The sequence below is a fragment of the Panthera pardus genome, unplaced genomic scaffold (genome assembly GCF_024362965.1).
Source record: "Panthera pardus isolate Hobbes unplaced genomic scaffold, ASM2436296v1 HiC_scaffold_18, whole genome shotgun sequence".
Classification (NCBI taxonomy): domain Eukaryota; kingdom Metazoa; phylum Chordata; class Mammalia; order Carnivora; family Felidae; genus Panthera; species Panthera pardus.
In genome coordinates this window covers 14,138,610-14,162,134 of record NW_026526743.1, presented here as the reverse complement: position 1 = coordinate 14,162,134, position 23,525 = coordinate 14,138,610, and the positions used below count along the sequence as shown (strand labels likewise).

The 23,525-nt window shown below is 54.5% G+C and overlaps 2 protein-coding genes across 5 annotated transcripts; one reads left to right on the top strand and one right to left on the bottom strand.

Annotated features, from left to right (window-relative positions):
* Nucleotides 1–273: 273 nt before the first annotated feature.
* ITPKC (inositol-trisphosphate 3-kinase C) lies at nucleotides 274–15,847 on the top strand. Its single transcript, XM_019432103.2, is given in 8 exon segments — nucleotides 274–1,427; nucleotides 1,429–1,530; nucleotides 5,623–5,722; nucleotides 8,082–8,295; nucleotides 9,533–9,737; nucleotides 11,800–11,901; nucleotides 12,544–12,615; nucleotides 14,467–15,847. Coding segments are annotated over 8 exon segments (2,004 nt in total). The 5' UTR covers nucleotides 274–422; the 3' UTR covers nucleotides 14,671–15,847.
* A 1,112-nt stretch (nucleotides 15,848–16,959) lies between these two features.
* Nucleotides 16,960–23,305, bottom strand: ACTMAP (actin maturation protease). 4 transcript variants are annotated; one of them, XM_053905908.1, is made up of 7 exons: nucleotides 23,055–23,305; nucleotides 21,437–21,474; nucleotides 19,926–19,994; nucleotides 19,315–19,439; nucleotides 18,875–19,004; nucleotides 18,713–18,783; nucleotides 16,960–17,939 (listed from the first exon to the last, which is right to left on the bottom strand). In XM_053905908.1, exons 4-7 carry the CDS (start codon nucleotides 19,415–19,417, stop codon nucleotides 17,602–17,604), a joined length of 642 nt encoding a protein of 213 aa, XP_053761883.1. In that variant the 5' UTR covers nucleotides 19,418–19,439; nucleotides 19,926–19,994; nucleotides 21,437–21,474; nucleotides 23,055–23,305; the 3' UTR covers nucleotides 16,960–17,601. The 4 variants fall into 4 exon arrangements, with proteins under 4 accessions (XP_053761883.1, XP_053761884.1, XP_053761882.1 ...); XM_053905909.1 differs by lacking the exon at nucleotides 23,055–23,305 and adding an exon at nucleotides 22,253–22,333; XM_053905907.1 differs by lacking the exon at nucleotides 21,437–21,474.
* Nucleotides 23,306–23,525: the final 220 nt, after the last annotated feature.

The following is a 23,525-nucleotide window of genomic DNA, read 5'->3' as shown; positions in this document are numbered from 1 at the left end:
TGGGCGCGCTGCTAGATTCGTCCCCGAAGGTTCCAGGGAGGCTAAACTGGTTATTCGAGGGTGTAGGAAGATCGGATTCGTTGCAGGGGTCTAGGAAGGGATCCCACCGGCCCGCAACCAGGACCCCGGCACGCAGTACACAACCTGGACGAGGATCTAGCGCTCGGAGCCCACCCTGCTTCAACCCGAGAGGGCGGGGCCAGGCAACGCCCGTCCCCCTTTCGTCACGTCCGGTGGGGCGGGGCTTCGGGGCTTTCCCGGGGCGCGGGGGAGGGAGTATCGGTTAACCCCTGGGTGGCCGGGCGAGCTGGAGCTCCGCGGGCCGGAACCCGGGAGTTGGGGCTCCCCAGCCACACCCCTCGCGGGATTTAAAGGGGCAGGAGGGGCTGGGTCGGGTCGAAGCCCGAACCTAGGGAGCGGGCATGAGGCGCTGCCCGTGCCGGGGGAGCCTAAGCGAGGCAGAGGCCGGGGAGCTGCCGGGGGCGGCCCGCATGGGGCTAGAGGCGCCGCGAGGGGGGCGGCGGCGGCAGCCGGGGCAGCAGCGACCTGGGCCAGGCGCAGGGGGCCCGGCGGGGCGGCCGGACGGGGGCGGGCCCCGGACCAGCCCCGAGGGGTCCAGCCTCTACAGCGAGCCCGAGAGGGTCGGCCTCGGGCCTGAGCCGGGGACAGACGGACAGGTTGAGCCTGAAGCAGCTGGCCTCGGAGCGGAGACTGAGCGGCCCGGCCCCAAAACGGAGACAGACATATCTAGCCTCCGGACATATCCAGAAAGGAGCAGCCACTGCTCAGAGCTGGAGACAGCCGGTCCCTGGACGGAAACTGGGACAGATGGCTTTTTGACTGATTCACACTGGTCTGACCTCCAGCCTCAGCCAGAGAAGGCCAGCCTCTGGACACAGCCCGTCGTTGATGGGCCCTGGACAGAGATAGAAATACATGGGTCACAGACCCAACCAGAGAGGGCCAAGACCTGGGCTGATAACCTCTGGACCCATAGGAACAGGTCCAGCCTCCGGACTGAGCCAGAGGGAGCCTGTCCCTCAACAGAGCCAAGTGCCGATGGCTCCTGGAAAGAATTGTACACTGATGGCTCCCAGATACAACAGGATACTAAAACAGCCTGGAAGCAGGTTGGCACTGATGGTTTCCCAACACAGCAAGATTCTGTTGGCTCCTGGACTCGGCCTGGCACTGATGGTCCGCAGACACAAGATACTCATGGACCCCAGACAGAACCTGGGACAGACTGTCTTTTGGGGGAATCCAAGCAGGATGGCCTGTTAGAGGAACCAGAACCCAGGGAGTTGGGGGCTCACCTGTACTCTCGCCTGGAGTGTAGCCCCTTGACCCCTGTGCCCCGCCTCATCATCACTCCTGAAACACCTGAGCCTGATGCTCAGCCAGTGGGACCCCCCTCCCGGGCTGAGGGGGGGCAGTGGCGGCTTCTCCTCTGCCTCCTCTTTCGACGAGTCTGAGGATGATGTGGTGGCCGGGGGCGGAGGTGCCAGCGACCCCGAGGACAGGTCTGGGGTGAGTGGGAACCGTTCTGCCCTTGGGCCACATCTCCCCAGACCCCTTATCTCCCTGTCTTTGCTTTGAGAAGTTTTCTAGCACCCACCAGCAATTTTATCTCCAGGTACCTCTTCTATCTGTCGACCTCCTCCCTCTGACAGCCAGGTTACCGACCCACTCCAGGCATCCTCCTGATCCTTTCCCTTTCTCCTCACCCACTGCCTCCGGTCCTGGGGTCTAAAATGGACAGCCACTGGCTGACTTAATGGTGCCTAGGGACTCCTGAAAATGTGTGATCGTGGGAGTCTGTGTGTGTTTACACACATATTTTTGAAGCAACTGTGTATGATTTCTGTCGGACCCTCTAGAAGAGCACAAGTAAAGGAGGACAGAAAGGGTACACTTTTTAACCTAAGTTTTTAAAAAATATTTTTATTTATTTTGAGAGAGAGAGAGAGCGCGCGAGCTCACCTGCAGGGGAGAGGCAGGGAGAAAGGGAGAGAATCCGAAGGAGGCTCAGCACAGTGAGATGATGACCTGAGCTGAAATCAAGAGTCAGACACTTAAACGACTGAGCCACCCAGGTGCCCTTTACCCTAAATTTTTAAGGCACTGTGGCTGCCTTAAGGGGTCATGAACCTTTGCCACCCTTTAGCCATTTGCTTTTGTAGGGGGTGAGCCCCCCAACTTTTATCAGATTCTCAGAGGGCTGTGGGAGCCCCAAACGCTGAGGACCCCCAGCTTAGCCAGGGACCGGCTGGTTTCACCATTGCTTCCCAGCTCCCCAGGGGGCCCCCTGCACACTCTTGTTTACATCCTCCACCCTCACCGCCCCCTCCCCCCCCATGCCCCCCACCTTGGGTGCGGTTCTCTCCTGGTGAATCAGGAGGGCTGGCAGGGCAGGTTCAGGGAAGGTCAGCTGGGAGGCAGGTGTGACAGACTCAAGTAGGTTGGCCTGCTGGGCCCTCCCATTGTCTGGGGCCCCTGGCCAGAGTCTGCCCTGAGCCCCCCTCACCCCCCCGGGGGCTCCCTTAGGAATGTGCTCACACGTGTGGCCACAGGTAGAGACAGACCTGCCTCAACCTGCCTGTGCCAGAGCACAGGAGCTGACCCTCTGGTTTTTCTGCCTTAGCTGTTCCCTCCACCTACTCTCTCACGTTCTTGGCATCTCCAAACAGCTGATCTGGGAGTGAATGGGAAAAAAAAAAAAAAAAATAGCAACTAGTACTCACGCCCAGCTCTGTACTAAGCTCCTTGCTCGTATTAACTTTTTTAATCCTTACAGTAGCCCTATGAGGGAGATACTGTTATTATCCCCATTTTACAGATGAGGTCATGACACTTGTCCAAGGTCACACACTTTGGAAGACACAGAGCTGGGATTCAAACCCTTCGCATACCAGGCACTTTTCTAAGGGTTGTGTATGTGTTAACCCTTATGACAGCACAATGACATTGGGACCATTATTGTTTCCATTTTATAGATGAGGGAACAGGTGTGCAGAGGTGAGGTCACTTGCTTAGGGCTGGCCAAGCCTGGTCGGAGCCAGGATTCTAACTCAGTCCTGGCTGAGTTGAAAACCCAGTTATTTCAAGCTCTGTGGTGTATGGGTGGATCCGTCCCTAACTTGCTTTCTTCCCACGCCTCCGTGTCTCCAGTTTTTCTTCATCCTTCCAGAATCTGCTTCCAAGACCCACCTCTGGTCAACTCTTGAACTCTCCCTGCTTTTCAGCACCCTCCGTGGCTCCCCAGGGCCCTCCAGATAGCGATCAGGAGTTCAACCCTGTGTTTAGAGCTTCCTGTCTCCAGGCTGCTTCCCGCATTCAGCTTCCCTTCTCCCCTCCTAACCCCCCTCCACTGCAAGGAGGCCAAAGTGCACACTGTTCCTCGAACGCCCTGCCGCCATCCTGCCTCCACTCGTGAGCTGTTGCTCACTCATTTCCCACCGCCCAGAAAACAAACCCTTGCTTCCTTCTGGCTTAATTTTGAAATCCCATCTGACCTTAGAAGTCCCACGACTTTCTTCCTTTCCTCCCCGCTTCCTTCCTTCACACATCCATCCTGTCCTCCTAATCAGACCACTGACAGTCTCTGAGCCTCTGGTATGTGTCCAGCCCTGTGTTGGTTTTGCTAGGGACACAGCAGGGACTGAGACATTACCCTCATGGAGCTCCCAGGCCAGTGGAGAAGACAGGCCCATCACCATACAGAGTGGTCAGGGGGCTGGGATGGGGGACGCCTAGTGTCGTGGGAGATCGCAGGAGGTGATTGGCCACACCTGAGGTATCAGAGAGGACTTCCTGGAGGAGGGGACATGGGAGATGAGACCATCATGAAATCATCTGAGAAAGCGCAGATTAACCATCAGGTCCAAGAAAGAGACAAGATACTGAACTGCTTATGATTAAAAAAAAAAAAAAAAAAAAAAAAAAAAAAAGATAGTTACAACTAACCTCCCTCAATCCAAGCAATGCTTTTGGAACAGCTGTTGTGTGCTAGGTCATGGGCTGGGGACACAGTCATAACCATGACAACCCCAATCCCAACCTTCAGCGTTTATAGCCCAGCAGGGCTGTAGTGTGTAAGCCCAGGGCAGTGGGTTCAGAGTTAGAACCCCAGCACTGTGCTGTGTGATTTAGGCAAGTGACTTCATCCCCCTGAGCCTCTGTTTCCTCTGTAACACAGTGTCAACAATCCTCCTGGGGTTGTGTTTTTAGGATTAAGTAGGTTATGGCTCACCGAGTCTTTGTCATTGTGCCTGGAATGTTCCAGGTACTTAGTAAACAGGAACCTTTATTAATCACCTCCCTTCATGGCTGGCAGCTGGAGGGTGGAAGGAATAGCCCTTCCTGAATCCCGTAGTCCAACACCCTGCCTCTGCTTGACCTTCCCACTGTCAATTAGATGTCTGCTAGGTAGCTGGGCTCTGAGTACGCGGGAGAGAACATGGCCTTGACCCCAGGGTAGTGGGGGGATGAGCCACATAGATTCCTTCTCTGGAGAGGACCCATTCTCCTAATACTTGTCTAAGGGACTGCCATATGCCTGGAGCAGAGAATGTATTCATGTGTTTGCACGCGTGCTCATACATGTGAATCAGACTCTAAGCCAGTCTCAAGAACCTCTTGATTGAGTCAACGTGATACAATGAAATCTTTGTTTTCGGTTTGCTTTACTGGTTTTCTCTTGCTGTTCTCTCTCTTTCTTTGCTTCCATTTATTTTTTTCTTTCCCGTCATTACTTGGTATGCGTGTCTCCCTTTCTGTCTTTCTATATTTCTCTCTTTGTCTTTTGGTAACCTGTCACTGTATTAGTCAGGCTAGGTCAGGATTTGCTGTGGTAACAGGCAACCCCTGAACTTAGTGACTTGGAACCACGAAGGATTATTATTGTTGACACTGCACATGTACCATGGGCCACTGGTGGGTGACGTCTTCACTCAAGGCCCAGACCGAGGAAGCTTCTATTTCTCTTTCCACACTCCCCACCCACTTCCACAGCAGGGAAAGGAACATGGAGATCACGTACTGGCTTTAACGCTTAGACTCACATTTCACTTGCCAAAGCAAGCCAGTAGCCGAAGTTCAAGGTAGCAGGGATGTCCCTAGAAGGGAGGATGGGCTGGAGCTGTTTGGTGAGCAGCTCTCCTGACTGCCCCAGTGTCCATCTCTGTCCCTCTCTGTCTCTGTCGTCACCTTGCCATCTGTTTCTAATTGTGTCTTTCTCTGTGGTTCAGCCTCCATTCATCAAGTCCTGCCTCTATCATTTTCTCCAGAAGGTCTGACTTGGTTTCAGGACAGAAGTGAGGTTTCCAAGTTTTTGGTGTGTGACCTGGCCTATTTTTACTCATTTGAAAAGGACAGAAAGACAAGGGTCTAAAGAAAATGATGACGAGGACAGAGAGAAATGGACAGACTCTTCCCCACCTTTGCTGAGGCCTATGGGGAATCTCAAGCCTGCTGAACTAGTGGGCTTCGCTCACCCCAATGAGCTCGGGAGCAGCACTCCCAGGAAGCCCCCTGGTCCACCCGCTTCCCCTCCGTGCTGCATCCCATCCCCCGCCCTCCCCAGCCTCAGCAGTGACCCCACCCCACTGTGCCTCACAACAGAACAAACCGTGGAAGAAGCTGAAGACAGTTCTGAGATATTCGCCCTTCGTGGTCTCCTTCCGAAAACACTACCCTTGGGTCCAGCTGTCGGGACACGCTGGTGAGAGCAGGGGTGCAGGGGACGGCCGGGTGGGGGGGCGGGCAGACAGGCTGGGCAGAGACAACTGAGCTGGGGAAAGAAAGCTACAGGGCCATTCTCTGTAGTTCAAGTCTCCCCATCTGTCAAATGGGCTTGAGGACAGTCTCCACCTCCTGAGGCTGTTACGGGAAGTGCTTAGGCCTGGGCAGGGGCTGAGGGCCGTTCCCAGTGCCAGGGGGATGGGGAGCAAATCCTCAACCCTGGGGGAAAAATGGTCCTGGGCGCAAACCCTAATTCTGCACTTATTTACAGGTGATCCTGGGTAAGTTACTTCCTCCCACCGGGCCTCGTCACTTGTAATATGGAGCTAATCCTACCTCCTTTGCAGGGTTCACTGGAGGGTTACCATCAAAATATATATATATGGAGATTGAGACACAGGCCCCTCATAAGTAGAAATAATCATTCCTCAGCCCCTCCGTGTCCAGAATATAGTAGGTGCTCAATAAATAGCAGCTCTAATGGTTTCTCCCAGCACCTCGTGTGATGTCTCCGGCGCATAGCGGCACAACGCCTAGGACATAACATATTTTGTAAAGGGCTAGATGATAAACATCCTGGGTTTTGTGAGCCATACAGTCTCTGTCACAACCGCACAATTCTGTTGTTTTAGCACGAAAGCAGCCAGAGATGATACCTCAACACACGACTGTGTCTGTGTTGTAATAAAGCTTTATTCACAAAAATGCGTACCGGTGGGGACCAGACAGATGGGGCCCACCAGCAAAGGAAGATAAGAAGGGAGCTTACCTACCTAGTTTATCCTTAAATCTGAGTCATCGAAAAGGCCAGCCCCCACCCCCACACCCCCACGCCCCCGACACTGTAAACCCGAGGCTGCCGTTGCCATGTTTTCCAGTTACTGAGTTAAAATACCAAAGAACCCTCAAAAGTTAGCGGTGGTTAAAAGAAAACTTAGTGGAATAAAACAACTATTTTATTGCACTCCCAGGTTTGGGGTCAGGAGTCCAGACCGGGCATGGAAGGGATGGCTTGTTGCTACTCCATGGAGTCTGGGGTAGGACAGCTTGGAAGTACAAGGTGGAAACTTTTGAAGTTCATTCACTCACGTGCCTCACCACCGAATGTTGGCTGAGTCTCAGCTGGGGCCGCTGGCTGGAGAGCTTATATGTGGCTTCTCTGTGGAGCAGCCTGGGCTTCCTTACAGTACGGTGGCCTCAGAGGAGTCAGCTTTTTTTAAATTTTTTTTTTAATTTTTAAATGTTTATTTTTGAGAGAGGAGAGAGAGAGAGAGAGAGAGAGAGAGAGAGAGAGAGAATCTAAAGCAGGCTCCAGGTTCTGAGCTATCAGCACACAGCCCGATGTGGGCCTCGAACTCGTGAACCATGAGACCGTGACCTGAGCCAAAGTTAGACGCTTAACCAACTGAGCCATCCAGGCGCCCCTCATTTTTTTTTTTTTTAAAGCTTATTTATTTACAGAGAGAGAGTGAGAGAGAATGAGCAGGGGAGCGGCAGAGAGAGAGAGGGGGACAGTGGATCCGAAGTGGGCCCTGCACTGACAGCAGAGAGCCCAGTGTGGGGCCCGAACTCACAAACCGCGAGATCATGACCTGAGCCACAGTCGGACGCTTAACCGACTGAGCCACCAGGCGCCACAAGGAGTCTGCTTTCTTACGTGGCATCTCCGGACTGCAAAGGCAATCGTCTCTGCCAACAAAGTGGAGGTCGCATCTCCTTTTGTGACCTCGAATCTGAAGTCACGGTGTCACTTTTGCCAGAAGCCCTCCCAGATTCAAGGAGAGAAGACTTAGATTCCACTTCTTGGTGGGGAGTGGTGAAATTCTGGAAGAACCCGGGAGACAGGAACTATTGTTGTGGCCATCTTTGGCGCATACAAGCTGAAAATACGATTTGCCCCAATAAGAGTTTGTAACGCTGATCTACACAGTCCGTGCGGTCCAGGAAATGCCTGAGTTGTCAGTTGACATGAAGTGGCCCCGGGCGCCAGCACGGCGGGACTCCAGGCAGAAGCAGATGCAGAGCTGCTCTGGAGCCGCACGCTCTCGAATCTGATCTCACACAGATTCCCACAGCCCATCATGAGCTCACAACCCGAAATGACAAAACAAGTGAGGCCCCTACATGCTGTGAACAGGACTCTGTTGAAATGAGGAGCAGCAGTAGGCCCTTCCCTTGCCACATGTTGGCTAAGACTTTGAGAGGTGCAGGGAAGGAGAGAAAGCCTTCTGGAAGGGGTCAGGCAAGATGAGGGCAGCCAGGATCTGACGTGCGCGGGAGATGAGGGGAGGCTCCGGCTGATCCAGCTTCTGACCCTCTCGTCGGCTGTGCTCCCATAGGGAACTTCCAGGCAGGAGAGGATGGTCGGATCCTGAAGCGTTTCTGTCAGTGCGAGCAGCGCAGCCTGGAGCAGCTGATGAGCGACCCCCTGCGACCCTTCGTGCCCACCTACTACGGCACGGTGCAGCGGGATGGCCAGGCCTTCAACCAGATGGAAGATCTCCTGGCGGATTTTGAGGGCCCCTCCATTATGGACTGCAAGATGGGCAGCAGGTGGGTTTAGCCACAGGGCAGATGCAGAGGGCCAGCGTTGGGCATTTTGGAGATGGTGCCTCTCAGGTCTTCAGAGTGGTAGTACCCGCATGTGCTCCCACCAGCAGTGTGCGGGAGTCCCAGTTGTATTATCTTCTCATTGGGTGCTTGGTATTGCTAATTGTAACCATTCTGGTGAGTGTCTCATTAGGATTTTAATTTCTGTTTCTCTGATGACCAAAGAAGTTGAGCATTGGTTGGCTGGCCACTTGGAGATCCTCTTGTGAAAAGTGCCTCTTTGAATATTTTGCCCAATTTTCTTTTCCCTTTCTTTCTTTCTTTCTTTCTTTCTTTCTTTCTTTCTTTCTTCCTTCCTTCCTTCCTTCCTTCCTTCCTTCCTTCCTTCCTTCTTTCTCTTTCTTTCTTTTTGAGTTTATTTATTTTGAGAGAGAGAGTGAGCAGGGAGGGGGAGAGAGAGAGAGAGAGGGAGACGGAGAGAATCCTAAGCAGGATCCGCACTGCCAGCACGGGGCCCAGTGTGGGGCTCGAACTCAGGAACCATGAGATCATGACCTGAGCCAAAAGTAGTCGGACGCTTAACCAACTGAGTCACCCAGGTGCCCCTGCCCATTTTTCTGTTGGGCTGTCATTTTCTCTGGGATTTGTAATTCTTTATATATTCTGAATACAATTCCTTTGTTGGAGACTCACATACATACACACGCACACATTGTCCAGCTTTCCCATTTCACTCTCTTAATAGTAGCTTTTGATAAACAGAAGCACTTTTGATTTAGGCCAGTTTGTCATTTTGTCATCATGATTACTAGCTTTGTGTTTAAGAAATCCACCTACTCCAAGTTCATGAAGATCTCCTATGTTTTCTTCTACAAGCTTTATTGTTTTAACTTTCACATCTAAATTTGCAATCCATCTAGAATTAATTTTTATATATGGTGTGAGGTAGGGATTGAGGTTCTTTACCCTGCCCGCCCCCTCCCCTCCATATGGCTATTCTCTTGACCTGGCACTGTTTATTGAGAAAATTTCCCTTTTTCCACCGAATTGCTGGGTCTTCTTTGTCATAATTTGGGTGAATGTACACATGTGTGTCTGTTTTTAGACTCTGTTCTGGTCCATCGATCTATTTGTCTGTTCTTGTGCCATGCTGTGGTTTTATAACTTGCCTTGATATCAGGGAGTATGTCCTCCATCTTTGTTCCTCATAGTTTCCTTTGGCACGTTCTCTTTGTCCCAGGACCTACCTGGAGGAGGAGCTGGTGAAGGCACGAGAACGGCCCCGGCCCCGGAAGGACATGTATGAGAAGATGGTGGCTGTGGACCCTGGGGCCCCCACCCCTGAGGAACACGCCCAGGGTGCCATTACCAAGCCCCGCTACATGCAGTGGAGGGAGACCGTGAGCTCGACCTCCACCTTGGGCTTCCGGATTGAGGGCATCAAGGTGAGGCCAGGAGCTGCTAGCCTGTCACCAGAGTGCTAGGAGCTAGATCTGAGGCCAGGCTTCTTGGGGAGCATGGGCATCAGGGAAGGCTGGAAAGAAGCAGGATGTGGAGAAAAAGCAGGAGACTGTAGAAGATGAATAGATGGGGGCTCTGAGAAGCCCTGTTTCTCTCTCACCCCCATCAGTGACCAAGTTTTGTTTATCTGTCTCCTTGAGCAGCTCCAGATTCTGTCTCCACCCCTCCCCGCAGCCCTGCCCTGGTCCAGCCCATCTCTCCTGCCCTAACCTCTCTGGTCTCTCCCTCCCTAGCCTTCCTGGGCTCCTGGGTTGTGGTCTCACCCCCTCTGATCCTCATCCAACACAGCAGCTTGAAGAATCCTTTTCCCCCCTTATGGGGAGAGATTTTCTTTTTTCTGTCCTTCCTTCTTTCTCTCCTTTTTTGTAAATTACACCTAATTATTTGAAGAGGTATTCACACGGTTCAAAAATCAAAATAACATACTGGGATATGCAGGGGAAATCTCTCTCCTAGCTTTGCTGATATCCTTCCCATTCTGTCCCTCCACCCCCGACCTGCTCATGGGGAACCACTTTATCAATTTCTTCTATTTTTTCCTGCAAATACACACAAATGCAATTGCATATCCTAACGTTTCCTCCTCCCAGTCTTACACAAACGGTGGCAGAAACCTGGACAGCTTTTCATTCCATAGCAAGTCTTCCTTCCTTCCTTCCTTCCTTCCTTCCTTCCTTCCTTCCTTCCTTCCTCTCCTCTCTTCCTTCCTCAGTTATATAATAGCTCTCTGTGGATGTTACACAGTCCCCTACAGATGGCCACCTGCGTTTCCACTTTTTGCCATTACAGACAGTGCCTCAGTGAATCACTTTGTACATGAGATACTTTGCAAGTGTATAGGTTTAACTGTAGACTAGATTCCCAGAAGGAGGAAGACGGGGTCAGAGATGAAATGTGCTGGGAATTTTGCCAGAGATTGCCACACTCCTTTCACAAGAGTAGAATCATTGTGCACCCCGCCTGTTTCCCCACGGCCTCGCCTGAGCCACCTTTCCAAGTTGTACAACCTACTGTCATTCTCCTATTCAAAACCCTTCCATGGCTCCCTAGTCCCCTCGGGAGAAGTTCTCTGGCCTAGAGGGCCCTCCAGGGTCTAGCCTCATCCCTCCTCTCTCCCTCCCTCTTTGTCTACCTTCAAGCCACAGTGCTTTCATTTCCCTGAAAGAGCTTTGTTCTTTTCCTGCCACAGGACCTCTGCACATGCTCTTCCCCCTACTGTTCCCTCTGATTGATACCCGGTCATTTTCCTGTCTCCTTTCAAATTTTGCTTCCTCCAAGAAGCCCACCTTAATTTCCATCCTGCTCAATCAGGGCCCTCTCTTTACCTCCTCATGGCTCCCTATATTCTATTATTGTGTTCTCTCCCTTTGTGATGATTTTATTGTTCTATACCTGCCTCCTTCACCTGACTGTGTCTGTCCTATTACCTCCATGTTATCAGCACCCACACAGCACCTGGCACAGTGTGGCAGAATGACTCAGGTGGCTTCTCTGAGCCCCCCTCAGACATAAAAATTATTAGTCTCGCTTATGGAGTGCTTACTTAATTGTGTGCCAGGCACTATGCTTTGCATCCTACATATCCCGTCTCCTTTAATCCTTATACCAGCTTTAGGCAGTCAATAGCAACGCAGTCCCCATTTTCCAGGTGAGGAAACTGAGGCTGAGGGCGGTGAGGTGGCTTGTTTAGGGCTGCCCAGCTAGGAAGTAGCAGAGTCACGGTTCAAAGCCAGATCTACCCTTCTCCAAAGCCCACTTGGCTAAACCGGCTCAACCAGGGGGTTCAAGGTTGGACTCAGAAGGACTGGTTGCTCTGGAGTGTGATTTGGGGCTGGGTTGAACTGGGCTGAGCAGGTGGGCTGGCTCCCCCTGAATAACCAGCAAGTGTGAGGGGCAGGCAGGGGGTCCCAGGAAATGCCTGAGGCTGCTTGGTGTCGGGCGTGAGAAGGAAAAGGTGATACTGGGCCTTCACCCCTTGCCCTGCAGAAAGCCAATGGGACCTGCAACACCAATTTCAAGAAGACCCGGGAGCTGGAGCAGGTGACAAAGGTGTTAGAGGACTTTGTGGATGGGAACCGTGGAATCCTGGTGAGCGGGACACCGGGCCCTGTATTTAGCAGCTCAAGCCCACCGCCATCACCGCTGCTTGTAAGGCAACGGTCTTCTGCTGTAGGCCGAGGATGGCCAATAGTGGCTGGCGTTGCTCACCATCTGCGGTCAGCTGGTGGCTTGGCTAGCGCTGGCTGGTCTAGGAGGGCCCTGCTCCTATGTCTGGTGATTGGCTCACGACTTGGCCGCTTGCCTCTCATGATGCAGCAAGCTAGCCTGGGCTCGTTCTCAGCGTAGAAACAGGTGGCCCCGAGAACAAGTGGAATTGTGAAGTGTCTTGATTGGCCGGGCTCAGAATGGCCACCATTATTTCCACCACGTTTTATTGGCCAAGGCAGATCTTCTGACCCAGCTGAAATTAAAGGGACTCGACTCCACTCTTGGCGGGAGGAGCTGCTAGGAATTATGAGTATGCACGTATTCTCCCAAGCACACTCTTGTCTGTGTTACCCCAGTGCATCCAAGCCCCCACCCGCCACCCATTTTCCCCGTGGCTCCTTTGATCCCCTCCTGGCTGTGGTCTGCTCGCTCCTTTGAGGGTATAGGATGAGGTCAGGCCTCAAGGCGGGTAAGGACCCACAAAGTCCCTGTGCTGACCGTGAAACGCTCCCTCTCACACAGAGAAAGTACGTGGCACGCCTGGAAGAACTTCGTGAAGCTCTGGAGAATTCCCCCTTCTTCAAGACCCATGAGGTGCGAGCCCCCGCTGCCATGGGGAGCAGAAGGCCACGTGTGCAAGGGTGGTGGGAGGTCGGGGGTTGGGGGTTCAGTGGGGGGGGGGGGTGTCAGCGCCTGGCAAACAGCTGACAGATTACCGGGCAAGGCTATTAAAAGGAACCCCCAAGGTCTGGGGTTTGCTTTTTGATGGTAGGCAGCAAAGGGGATTTCCGGGGCTCAAGACAGGTGGCCTGGAATGAAGGCTGTTCCACGCTGGGTACGGGACTTACTTTCTAAGGCCTCAGTTTCCTCCTAACACGAAGAACAATGGTGCCTTCCTCGCAGGGCTGCTGAGGTGTGAGACCAGCAACTGTCGAGTGCCCTTTGGAGCATGGAAGCACATTTAACTCCTTGCTCTTAAAATTATTTTGTAATCATAATTATTTCCAATTATCCGTGGCTGCATTCCTATTTGGTGGCTCCCCCCCCCCCCCCATCCCTCCCTTCTGCAGCCCGTGTGTCTCTGGAAGTCTGGGGCCGTCTCAGCAGGTCTATGAGGTGGGGATGTCGCAGCGTGTGTCCTTTCCCTCTCCCTCCTCTCTCCAAGCTCTTCCACCTCCCCTGTCAGGTCCCCCTCACTTTTTTTTTCCTGGCGACTCCTGAAAGATCCTTGATCTGGGAGTCGGGCTGCCTGGGTTCGGATCCTGCTCTACACACCTCAGCCACCTGCGCCTGGGAGTGTTTCTGCAGACCCGTCTCCTTGACAGGCAGGACGGGCTAACAGAGCACCTGCCCCGTGGGCGTGGGGAGGACGAAGCAGGTTTATATACATGGGAGCATGGCCCACAGTAAACCCTCGGCATGTGCCAGCTGTTACCGTCATGTTCATTATCATCAGATGTCATCCTCGTTGCCGTCCTCATCACTGCCCTTGGGCTTTACACACCAGTCACAAAGAGGAGGCCTGGGGACCTCATCCCTTATGTGCTCATGTTCGGTTTCACCCACCTGGTGCCTTAGCATTTTAAAAAATAAGCTGCCAACATCTAAAACATGAGACTTCCAGTTTACCTGGCACTTTGGGAGACGTGGCAGCACCGGGCTGCTCACCATATGCCAGCAGGCCAGAGTGGGGTGGAGGCTGCCTCCTCTGCCAGCCACCTGCTCACCTGCCCCGTCACCTGGGTTCTCTGGGAGCAGTGGAGTTTGAAACCCGACTGGAAAAGGGGAGGGGCTTGCCCACCTGGAGTCACATGGAGGCAACGAAAGTACTGTTTCTAAAAAACAAAACCAAAAAAACCCAAAAAAACCCCAAACCAGCATCTACCGAGGGCGGTGTGTCGAGCACTGCAAAGTGCTTCATGGAATGCTGCAATGACCTTAGCATCACCATTCTACAGATGGGGAAACTGAGGTCTAGAGAATGGAAGCCCCGTGCCCTAGGGTCACCAGCAGCCCTCTGCTGGGTCTGAGCCGTTCTCCAAGGGGAAGACATTATCCGCTTCTCCCGTGCAAGATTCTGCAGGTGTTTGTTTGTACCCCAGCTTGGAAAAGGGTAATGGTTAACATTGTCGTCTGTTTGCTATACTGGCAACTGTTCTAAGAGCTTATACGGATGAATTCCCACATGTAACGTGCAGGGCAGCCTTTGAGTAAATGGTACAGTTATTCCCTTATTCCCGCTTTGTATGTGAGCAAGCGGAAGTACAGACAGGTTAAGTCACCTGCCCAAGGCCACCGAGCCAGTTAAGTGGCAGAGGCAGGATTTGAACCCAGACAGCCTGAGTTCGGGCTCCAGAGTTCAGCACCCTGCTCAGCTGCCTTTTGGGGAGGGGACCCAAGCCAGTGCCTGCCCCTCCCCCTAACCTCCCTCCTCTGTCCCTGCAGGTGGTGGGCAGCTCCCTCCTCTTCGTGCATGACCACACTGGCCTGGCCAGGGTCTGGATGATCGACTTTGGCAAGACGGTAGTCCTGCCTGACCACCAGACGCTCAGCCACCGACTGCCCTGGGCTGAGGGCAACCGTGAGGATGGGTACCTCTGGGGTCTGGACAACCTGATCCGCCTCCTTCAGGGGCTGGCCCAGGGTTGACCCACTTGCCCACTGCCAGGTTGACTTACTGGATGGTGCCCATCTGGCTGGCGGTGCCCCGAGATTGGCCGTGGGGGTTGACCTCGGGGTTAGGAGAGGTTGCATTGTTCACCACGCAAGACATGAATGGAAGGCCTGGAGGGCCCTGGAGCCCAGGCAGCGCCCGCCCCTTTCATGATACAGAGGTTTTGAAGACTGGAGAGGGGACGTGCCATGGCTGCATCCCACCTTGTATCAGAACCAGACTGGGCCCTCTGACCAGCCAGGAAGGTTTCTGAGGGGCGACGTGCCTCTCGCCATAGGGATGACTGTAATCACCGTCTCCTTGTCAGTCCTCTCCCGGCTGCAGGCTGGCTCCCGGAGGCCTGGGAAGGGTGAATTTCCTCTCTGGCGCCTGGGGGAACCAGACCTCACCTGTGAACAAATGCAGGAGACACCTGTCTGCCTGGGAGAGTCACAACCCCATCTGTTCCTCTGGGGCCATTCCAGCGCTGACCTCCAGAGGTTCAGGAGGGTGTGACACCACAAGGTCTGAGAGCTGCTGCTGTTGGGCGGGGACCCAGTTCTCTCTGTCCTGCCCTCCCCTGACCCCATGGGATCCTCCCCACTCCTGAGAGAACTCTGCTGACCCCCTGCCGACCCAGGCCACAGCCACGTCCTGTGCCAGCACTGACTAGCACAGCCTCGTTCTTCGGGCACCAGCCTCAGCCTTGGGACCCCCTCCTCTCACCCCTGACCCCCTTTCCCTTGCTCCTAGCCAACTGGTGGCAGGAAGGGCTTTCAGACCTAGAAGAGGAGGCTTGGGAATCAGAGCTGCCTTCCTCTAGAGATGCAGGGTAGGTGGCTGTGACCGAGGGCTTGCCGCCTGGTCCAAACCAAAGACCCCAGCACCTTCTCAGGTGTGGGTGATGCCCCTCCGTCCCCCTCCTCCTGCACCTGTACCTTGGGCTTCCTAGTCTAGGAGCCTGGGAACTAGGAACCTCCCTCTTCCTTAAGCTGAAGCTCTAATGTGTCTTCCAGGCCTGAGGAGGCGTGCCCCTTTTTCTACAAACTGTCTTTATACTTATTTATATGAGAGCTAGTCGTTAGCTGGGGCAGCGCTGGGGAACAGGAGGCAAAATTGCTTCATGTGCTTTCCCCCTGTGACGACGCCCCAATAAATCACATTCAATGTCAACTTTGTGGATTTTTTCCTTCGCATCTGGGGCGTGTGGGCTCAAAGCTCATAATTTCACCATTAGCGCTGGGCGGGGTAATGGGGTGATGACCCGTTCAGGAGAGATTCGGGCGCAGAGCAGGCTGGTTCACTCATTCAGCATTTACCAAGCCGCTACTCAGGTGCCTGGCTCTGTGTCGGACAATATGGGGGACATACTAGTGACCAAGACAGCTCCAGGCTGTGCCCTCGGGAGGCTCCCAGGACAGTGCACTGGACAGCGCCAACCGGGGTGTCCGGGCTGGTGCAGAGTGGCCAGGGCGGGGACACCCCTCTCCTGATTAGTAACACCGTACCTTTGCTGGGCACTGGGCTACACGAGTGACCAAGGCAAACCTGTTCCTCCCCTTCCAGAGTGGAGGCAACAGGTATTCATTCAGTGAATAACCTTTCTCCACGTCTTCTAGGCGTGCCGGGTTCTAACTGCTGGGTTGGAATCCTGGTGCTGCCGCTTGGGAGCCAGGATGTGACCTTAGGCCAGTGGCTGCTCCTCTCCAGGTCCCTGTCTCTTCATCTGTAAAATGGGGGAGGATCTACTACCTTCCTAACTTGAAGAATTTGATAAGTTAGCACTTACTGTCCAGTTTCTCAATCAGAACACCAAGGTCAGGGAGGGGCCTAGCCTGGGGCTAGGGAGTCTTCCCTGAGAAAGAGAGGCCAAAATAGAGAATGGAGTTCTCAGCAGAGGGGTAGGGGCAGGCGAGTGACACTCGAGGGACCTGAAAGGCCAGTAAGGCTAGTGGCCTGAAGTGTGAGGAAGAACAGTCCGAGATCAGGAGAGATGAGCTGGGGCTGGGAGACTCCCTCCCATGAGCAAAAAGTTGCTGCTGGAAAGCTTCTCTGGAGGCAAGTGTTGAGACCTGGTCTGCATTTTAATGCTTACTTATTTTTGAGAGAGGGAGGGAGCAATGAGAGACATACACACAGAATCCCAAGCAGGCTCCAGGCTCTGAGCTGTCAGCACAGAGCCCGATGTGGGGCTTGAACCCACGAACCGTGAGATCATGACCTAAGCTGAAGTGGAATATTCAATGGACTGAGCCACCCAGGCTGGTTTGCCCGCCTGGTTTGCATTTAAACATTTTTTTTAATGTTTTTATTTACTTTTTGAGACAGAGACAGGGCATGAGCAAGGGAGGGGCAGAGAGAGAAGGAGACACAGAATCCCAAGCAGGCTCAGAGCCTGATGCAGGGCTTGAACTCGCGAACTGTGAGATCATGACCTGAGCTAAAGTCGGACGCTCAACCGACTGAGCCACCCAGGCGCCCCTGGTTTGCATTTTAAAAAGCAAGGCTTCCTAGGCTCCATGGGAACAGACTGGGGGGCAGCAAAGGGTCTAGTGAGGAGGCTCCAGTCCAGAGAGAGGAGGATGGTCACCAGTGAAAAATGGCTGGATGCAACATTCAGGTGGGACAGATGGGACCTGCGGGTTGACCTGTGGTCAGTGTCTTTCCTGGACAGGGAGCTTGTCTAGCTGCTCCTGGCTTTGCTCCCAGCCACACAGTAGGAGCTTACTACCAGGGGCGAGTGTGGGAGAAGGAGACATACGGGGAGTGGGAGGGGGCCTCTGCATGGAGGATCTCTGGCTGGAGGTCCTCAGGAACAGAGCCCACTCCCATGGCTGTTGGAAAAAGGACACTGGGGCACTCTTCAAATGGTGACAGAGCCGAGCTGTGGCCGGGGGCCCTGTCACCCGGCTCAGGGATGCAGCAGGCTAGCAGCTAGAGTCCTTCGGGCTGAGGAGCAGGGCCTGGCCACAGAGGCCGGCCCGCACCCCTCCAGCGGGCACCACGTATGCCCGGCCATCAGCGGCCCGCGAGGGCGAGAAGTCTGTCAGCTGCAGGTTGCTATCCCGGACCTGGTCGTAGTCCCACAGCTGGTAATGCCAACTCTTGCCCTGCTTGGAGAGAAGGTAGACGGCTCCTGGGGAACCTTCCTCTGGCAGGGATGGTGGCTGGCGGGCTGTGCTGGGCACCGGGTGGAACAGACCTGGCAGCTCGGGGTCCTCAGAATAGCCGAGGCCTGGCACAGCCTGCGTCCCCAGCAGGACCCCTGGGAGGAGAGCAGAGGCTGTGAGCTGGAGTGAGCTCCCCGCCGTAGCCCTTCAGGGTAGGCGTGGTACCACCCTCACACCACGTTACAGAGAAGTCAGTGGGCCATGGGCACACAGCTGGGCTGGGACTGACCCAGGGTATCTGGCTCCAGGCTCCAGGCTTTTTTAAGTCCCGCCTCCTCCAGCCTAGTAGCACAGGGAGGGGAGGTGGCATTAAACAGAGCAAGCATCATCACCCGATCCTCTCCTGCTGTCTAGTGAAAAAAACAAAAAACAAAAACAATGCTCAGTGGAGCCCTCGAGGCCACAGACCCCGGCATGGGGGGAGCCTCAATCCAGGCCACCTAATGTGTGAATCAACCTTCTTGTAGGCAGCTGGGAATGACCAGGCCGATCGCTGTTTACTGACACGAGCAATGTGCCTGCGTTGTTCAGATTTTATGTACTTTGCCCACTGTCATCCTGATTTCCAGACGGAGAAATGGAAGCCCAGGGTCACAGAGCCTGGAAGTGGCTGGACCAGACCTGGAGTCCTGTTTGATTCTAAAGTCTATGCTCTGAGCTTCTGTTTACAGAAACGGTGACTGGCAGATACTGAGTCACCTGCTCCCTGCCAGGTCCCTGCTGAGTACCCTGCTGGGACAGGGACAGCCCAGCCCCAGTCCCTGCCTCAAGTATGAGTGAAATGCCAGCATAAGGGTGAGAATGTAGGGGTGATAGGGGCTAGGGACATCCAGGGTGAGCATACAGGGATGCGGGAGGGAAGACCCACCTGTGCTCACTGCCCAGTGGGCCTTGTAGCCCTTCCTCTGACACGGCTCGTGGTTGAAGTCCTCGTCGTAGCTGCCACTGGGGTTAAGGCCAAAGCTGCGGTGTGGTCCTGGGAACGACCCTTCCCCATCCCCACCCAGCTCCCTTCTAGGCCCTGGGATACGGGATGAGCAAGGGATGTCCGGAGACGAGGTGCCGCAGGACACGGTCTCTGTTGGGACCACCCAGGCCACCGCAGAGCAGCTCAGCCTGGCAGCCCAGTGCCTCCTGGGCCAGCTTGCCCATGTTGGCCACTGCAGGACGACACAGACAGAAGGATCACCATGTGCCTGGCTCCAAGCCACGGGCTAACTGAGGATCGGCGCCTTTAATCGTCACCATAACCGCCACCTCTTTGTACAAATGCAGAAAATGAGGCACAGAGACGGCAAGCTGCGTGTCCACAGCCACTTGGCAGGAGGTGGCAGAGCTGGGCGGGGGAATGAAGACATCCTGTTTCCAGAGTCCAACTCGTAACACTCTACTGGGTGGGGAGAAGGGCCTGAAGAACGGAACGGGGTCTCCTTGCACGCCTGGCTTGCGACCCTTCTGCACCCAACTCACCGGAGAACATCTCTCCCTGGGCCGTGTAGCCTCTGTCCACGGCCATCTGCACAAGTCTCTCCAGGGGGATGCCGCTGGGCGGTGCCAGGAGCGTGCCTGCCATCCACAAGGCCACCAGCCCACACCTGGAGAGAGACAAGCCCAGTCCCTGAACCCCTAAGTCGGGTCTTTACTGGGCCCTCTCTGTCCCGGAAGCCGGAGTGTGGGGAACAGGTCTCCTGCACTGGGGGTTTCCCTCCTTCTCCCAGGCCCGGTGGGGAGACCTCACTTCCCTCTTCCTGGGGGAGAGGGAGACCATGGCCTGTGGCCAGGGCTGGAGGGCTGCAGGGACAACGGGAGGGTGGGGAAAGTCACCTGGGCTTTCAGGAGGAGGAGGTGCGGAAGAAGCGGAGTCAGAGATGAAGGCCGTTCACTTGCTTACTTGCTCATCCGTTCCAGCAGTTTACTCCGCATGCGCCCTGGACCCCCGCCCCCTCAAGTTCCCCCTTTCCCACCCCTCCTCCTTGCCTCATGCGGGCTGGGATGAACCCACGCCCCCCACCCTACAGATAGGTTCTCTGGAAGCACAGCAAAGGCAGACAGGGGTTGGGGTCCCAGATCAGGGCACGTACTGAGGGCCTTCCTGGATGAGGGAGGGCAGGTCGGCACAGAAGAGGATCCACTGCAAGTCACTTCTGAAACTGAATAAGAGCCGCGCTCAGGTCACAGGGGAACCAGCTCCTCGGTCCCCCCTTGAGGTCTGCCTGTCAACAGCATGATTGGAAAAAAATAGGATAAAACAGGCAGAGAGGGAAAGGATTAGGACCTGAGGTCCCTGGGTGGGGAGAGACATATTTTGGCACAATGCTGGGAGTGTCTGACCACAGCAACCCCCCCCCCCCCACCAGGGGTAAGGCTCCTCTTAAGAATGTTAACAGACACTACCTACTCCCTCAGGAATTTGACAAAAGACCCGACTAAATATCAGACCCTAAAGTCTTACAACCCACAAGGAACGGTGGGGCCATAGACCACCTCTTACAATGGAAACGAGCCAATCAGGAGTGGACAACCCAGCACCTAGAGTTGTCCAGCCAATAACCTGAGAAGGAACAAGGCGGAAGGGGGGGGGGGGAGGGTGACCAGAACCTTAGAAAACAAGGACCCTTGCCTAGAGTCCTTGGGCGTTCACTTTCAAAGGTCCCCTCTGCAAAGAGCACTTTCGTACTATTCTTACTTTCTCATCTTATAGTCCAGTAAACTTTTTGCCTGCTGCTCATTTTGTGTCCACCTCTTCACTCTTCGAAGCTGCGAGACAATAAACCCCGGGTATGGTGGCAAAAAATCCTGCAACAGTGGTGTTGAGGGGTGGCGAAAGGCGCCCGGCCTGGCTGTCCTAAAGCCTGAGGGCAGCTCCAGGCTCTGATGAAGACTTCCTTCTCCCCTGAGGAGACACCTCTCCCTTCCCAGGCCTCAGTGTTCCTCATCTGCTCAGTGGGAACCCTTCTTCCACCTTCTGCTCCCTCCCTGCTCCTTCTCTCAGTTATTGAAGGAGCAAAGGACAGACGTGTAAAAGCTTTGCCACTAGGAGCCAGAAAAATGGACTAATTAGAGAACATTTCTCAAAGAGGTGTCTCTATACCTAAACGCTTCCTGCGATTTTTTTCTCCCTTCCCGTGCCTGTCAAATAGGGATGAAGATTCCTTAACTCAGCCTAGAGTAGAAACAGGTAACAACATGCACACGGCCTAAGAGATCACCCTGCTAATGAGCCCTCGCAGGCCTGCCCAGCCCCACCCTTGGGGGGGGGCCACTCCAAAAATTTTGATCCCGATCCTGCCCCAGGGCTCAGGAGGGGAAGGGCAACTTGCTTAGACAGTATTTCTGTTCCAAGAGCAAGACTGGGGTCGGGGGGGGGGGGGGGGGGGAACCTAAAGCTCCTGGTTCCCAGTTTGGGGCACCCTCCGGATGAAAGGTGTTATCACAGCACAGTGGTTAAAAGCCGCCTGAATGCAAATTGGGCTCTACCTCTTCTAACCTCTTTGGCTAAGTGACTTCACCTTCTTGAGCCTCCGTTTCTTTATATGGAAAATGACATCATAGTTCCTATTTCAAAGAATCACTGAGAGGATAAAGTACATACCTAAGAACACTTAGCACAGGGCCTGATAAACGGCAGACCTGGAATAACGGGTGATTGTTACTTGCATTACATTTGCCTCCCTTTGGTTAGGGCATTTAGAACAGATTATAAACTTATCTAGAGAGCTGGGGGTTTCTTCCACGGGTCTGAGTAACTCATTGTATCGGCTCACCCACCACAGCCTCAAGGCCAGGTCTAGCCCCCTCCTGCCTGGGTCTCTTGGGCCCCCTGACTGTCTTACCACCCCTACTCCCCTCAGGTAGCCTCCCTCTCTGTGCAAAGCCCCTCAATGGCTCCCCGGTGCCCTCAGGACAGTCCACCTTCCTCCACGTGGCGCCCGTGCTCTGTGTGATCTGGCTCCGGTCCACCTGTGGAACCCCATGTTTACTACCTGCCCCCCACCATCCTGTGAAAGAAATATTTGCAGATGCCTGAAAAGAACACCTTTCCATTTCAGCCCGCACCTCTGAACAGTTTGTTTACTCCCCTCATCGCATACCCCTGCACCTACAGGATAGCTCTCAGGGGTCCCCTTCTCCAGGCAGGCCCCACTAACACCTCCCCCGCCAGCCTTGGCCTTGTGATCCCTCAGGACTCCCTCATTACAGCTCTGTCACTGGTGAGGGAGGGATCTGTCTCTGCTGCTGGACTAGGTGCCTGTGAGGGCAGGATCTCTCTTCTTTGGTGAAGGTACACCACTGAACAGGTCTAAGTAGGGGGCTGAAGCACTCAGGCTGTTTGACCTTGAGGAAATGGGAAACCCCAAGAGGAGATGGCAGAAGTGATCTGCGGACAGGTGGTTCGGTGAGACCCTACCGGTCCTTCTGCAGCTTCAGGAGCCTCTTCACGTCATCTCTGCTCCTGGGGACTGGGCCGGCCTTCTCTAAAGCCTCCTTCAGGAGCTGGCTCTTCTCTAGACCGAAGACATGAGGGGGAGCCGGACCCCCAACGGCGGGTGGAGGCGGCAATGGGGGTGGTGGGGGAATAGGGGCCTGGAGACTCGAGGCAGGGGGCAGCAAAGCTAAATTGGGCAGGTTTGGGGGCAGAGAAAGAGGTGGAGTGATGGGTCCTTGGGGAACAGGGATTCCTGGAGAAGGGGCTGGGGGCTCTAGGGGAGGAGAGCATGGAGAACTCATTTTTGGGTCTCCTACGGCATGCATAGCCTGGAAGATTTGAGGATGGGAGAGGGATGGATCCTCTAAAATGAGTTAATCGCAGGGATGGAAGTTCTGAAGGTTTTACAGCGGAGTTCCAGAACTTGGGTGCCGAGCAGTGGGATTAAAAGGATCAGGACTGACATGTGGAACTAGGGGAGCAGGGGTTAGGCTGACCCGTATCATCAGAGATCTAACAGTTAACAGGGAGTGGTCTTTTATCCGGGAATAGATTTGTGGTTTGGGGTTGCTTTGCCAGGCTCAAGGAGGGTAATTTAGTAAAAGTTACGGTATCATCCCGGGCCAGGTCTGGAAACTCGGGAGTCAGTTTTGGGAAAACGAAGGATAGGACCTGGGGCGAGGCCCTACGGGGTGGGACTTCGGGGCCCAGGGCTAGAGACTAGGGAATTTAGGCTCTGTAACCCCTCACATTCCAGGCCCGAGTTCGGAACCTTCAAGCTGACCTTTGAATCAGAGGTCAAGAGATCAAAAGGACACCCGGCAGGGAAAATGGCTTAGTCGTAGAGAAGGTCCTGGAATCAGAGCGCAAAAGGAAAAGTCCCGTGGGCTGGGGAAGGTTCAGGGATCGGAGGACGTTGTGAGCCGCAACACCGCCGGGATAGGTAGTGGAGCCTGAAAATAAAACGCTCCTCCTCTTCCAGCAAAATGGTGGCCGCAGCACACATTTTTTCCCATATCACGTGGTAGTATTCGCGACCCGTGTCCGGCCCAGTGGCGTCACGTGACGAGAGAAGGCAGGGCGGTGGGGGAGAGGAGAAGCTATCAAAGGACTGCCCCCGGAAGAGACTGAAGCGCGAGCGGCTTCTCCATTGGCAAGAAGCGCGTGAGGGGGCTCGGCCTTCACTGATTGGTCCGTGGACCCCCCAGGGGCGGGTCCGGTGGGGCGTTTTCGGCCGAGGCGGGAACCCAAATGT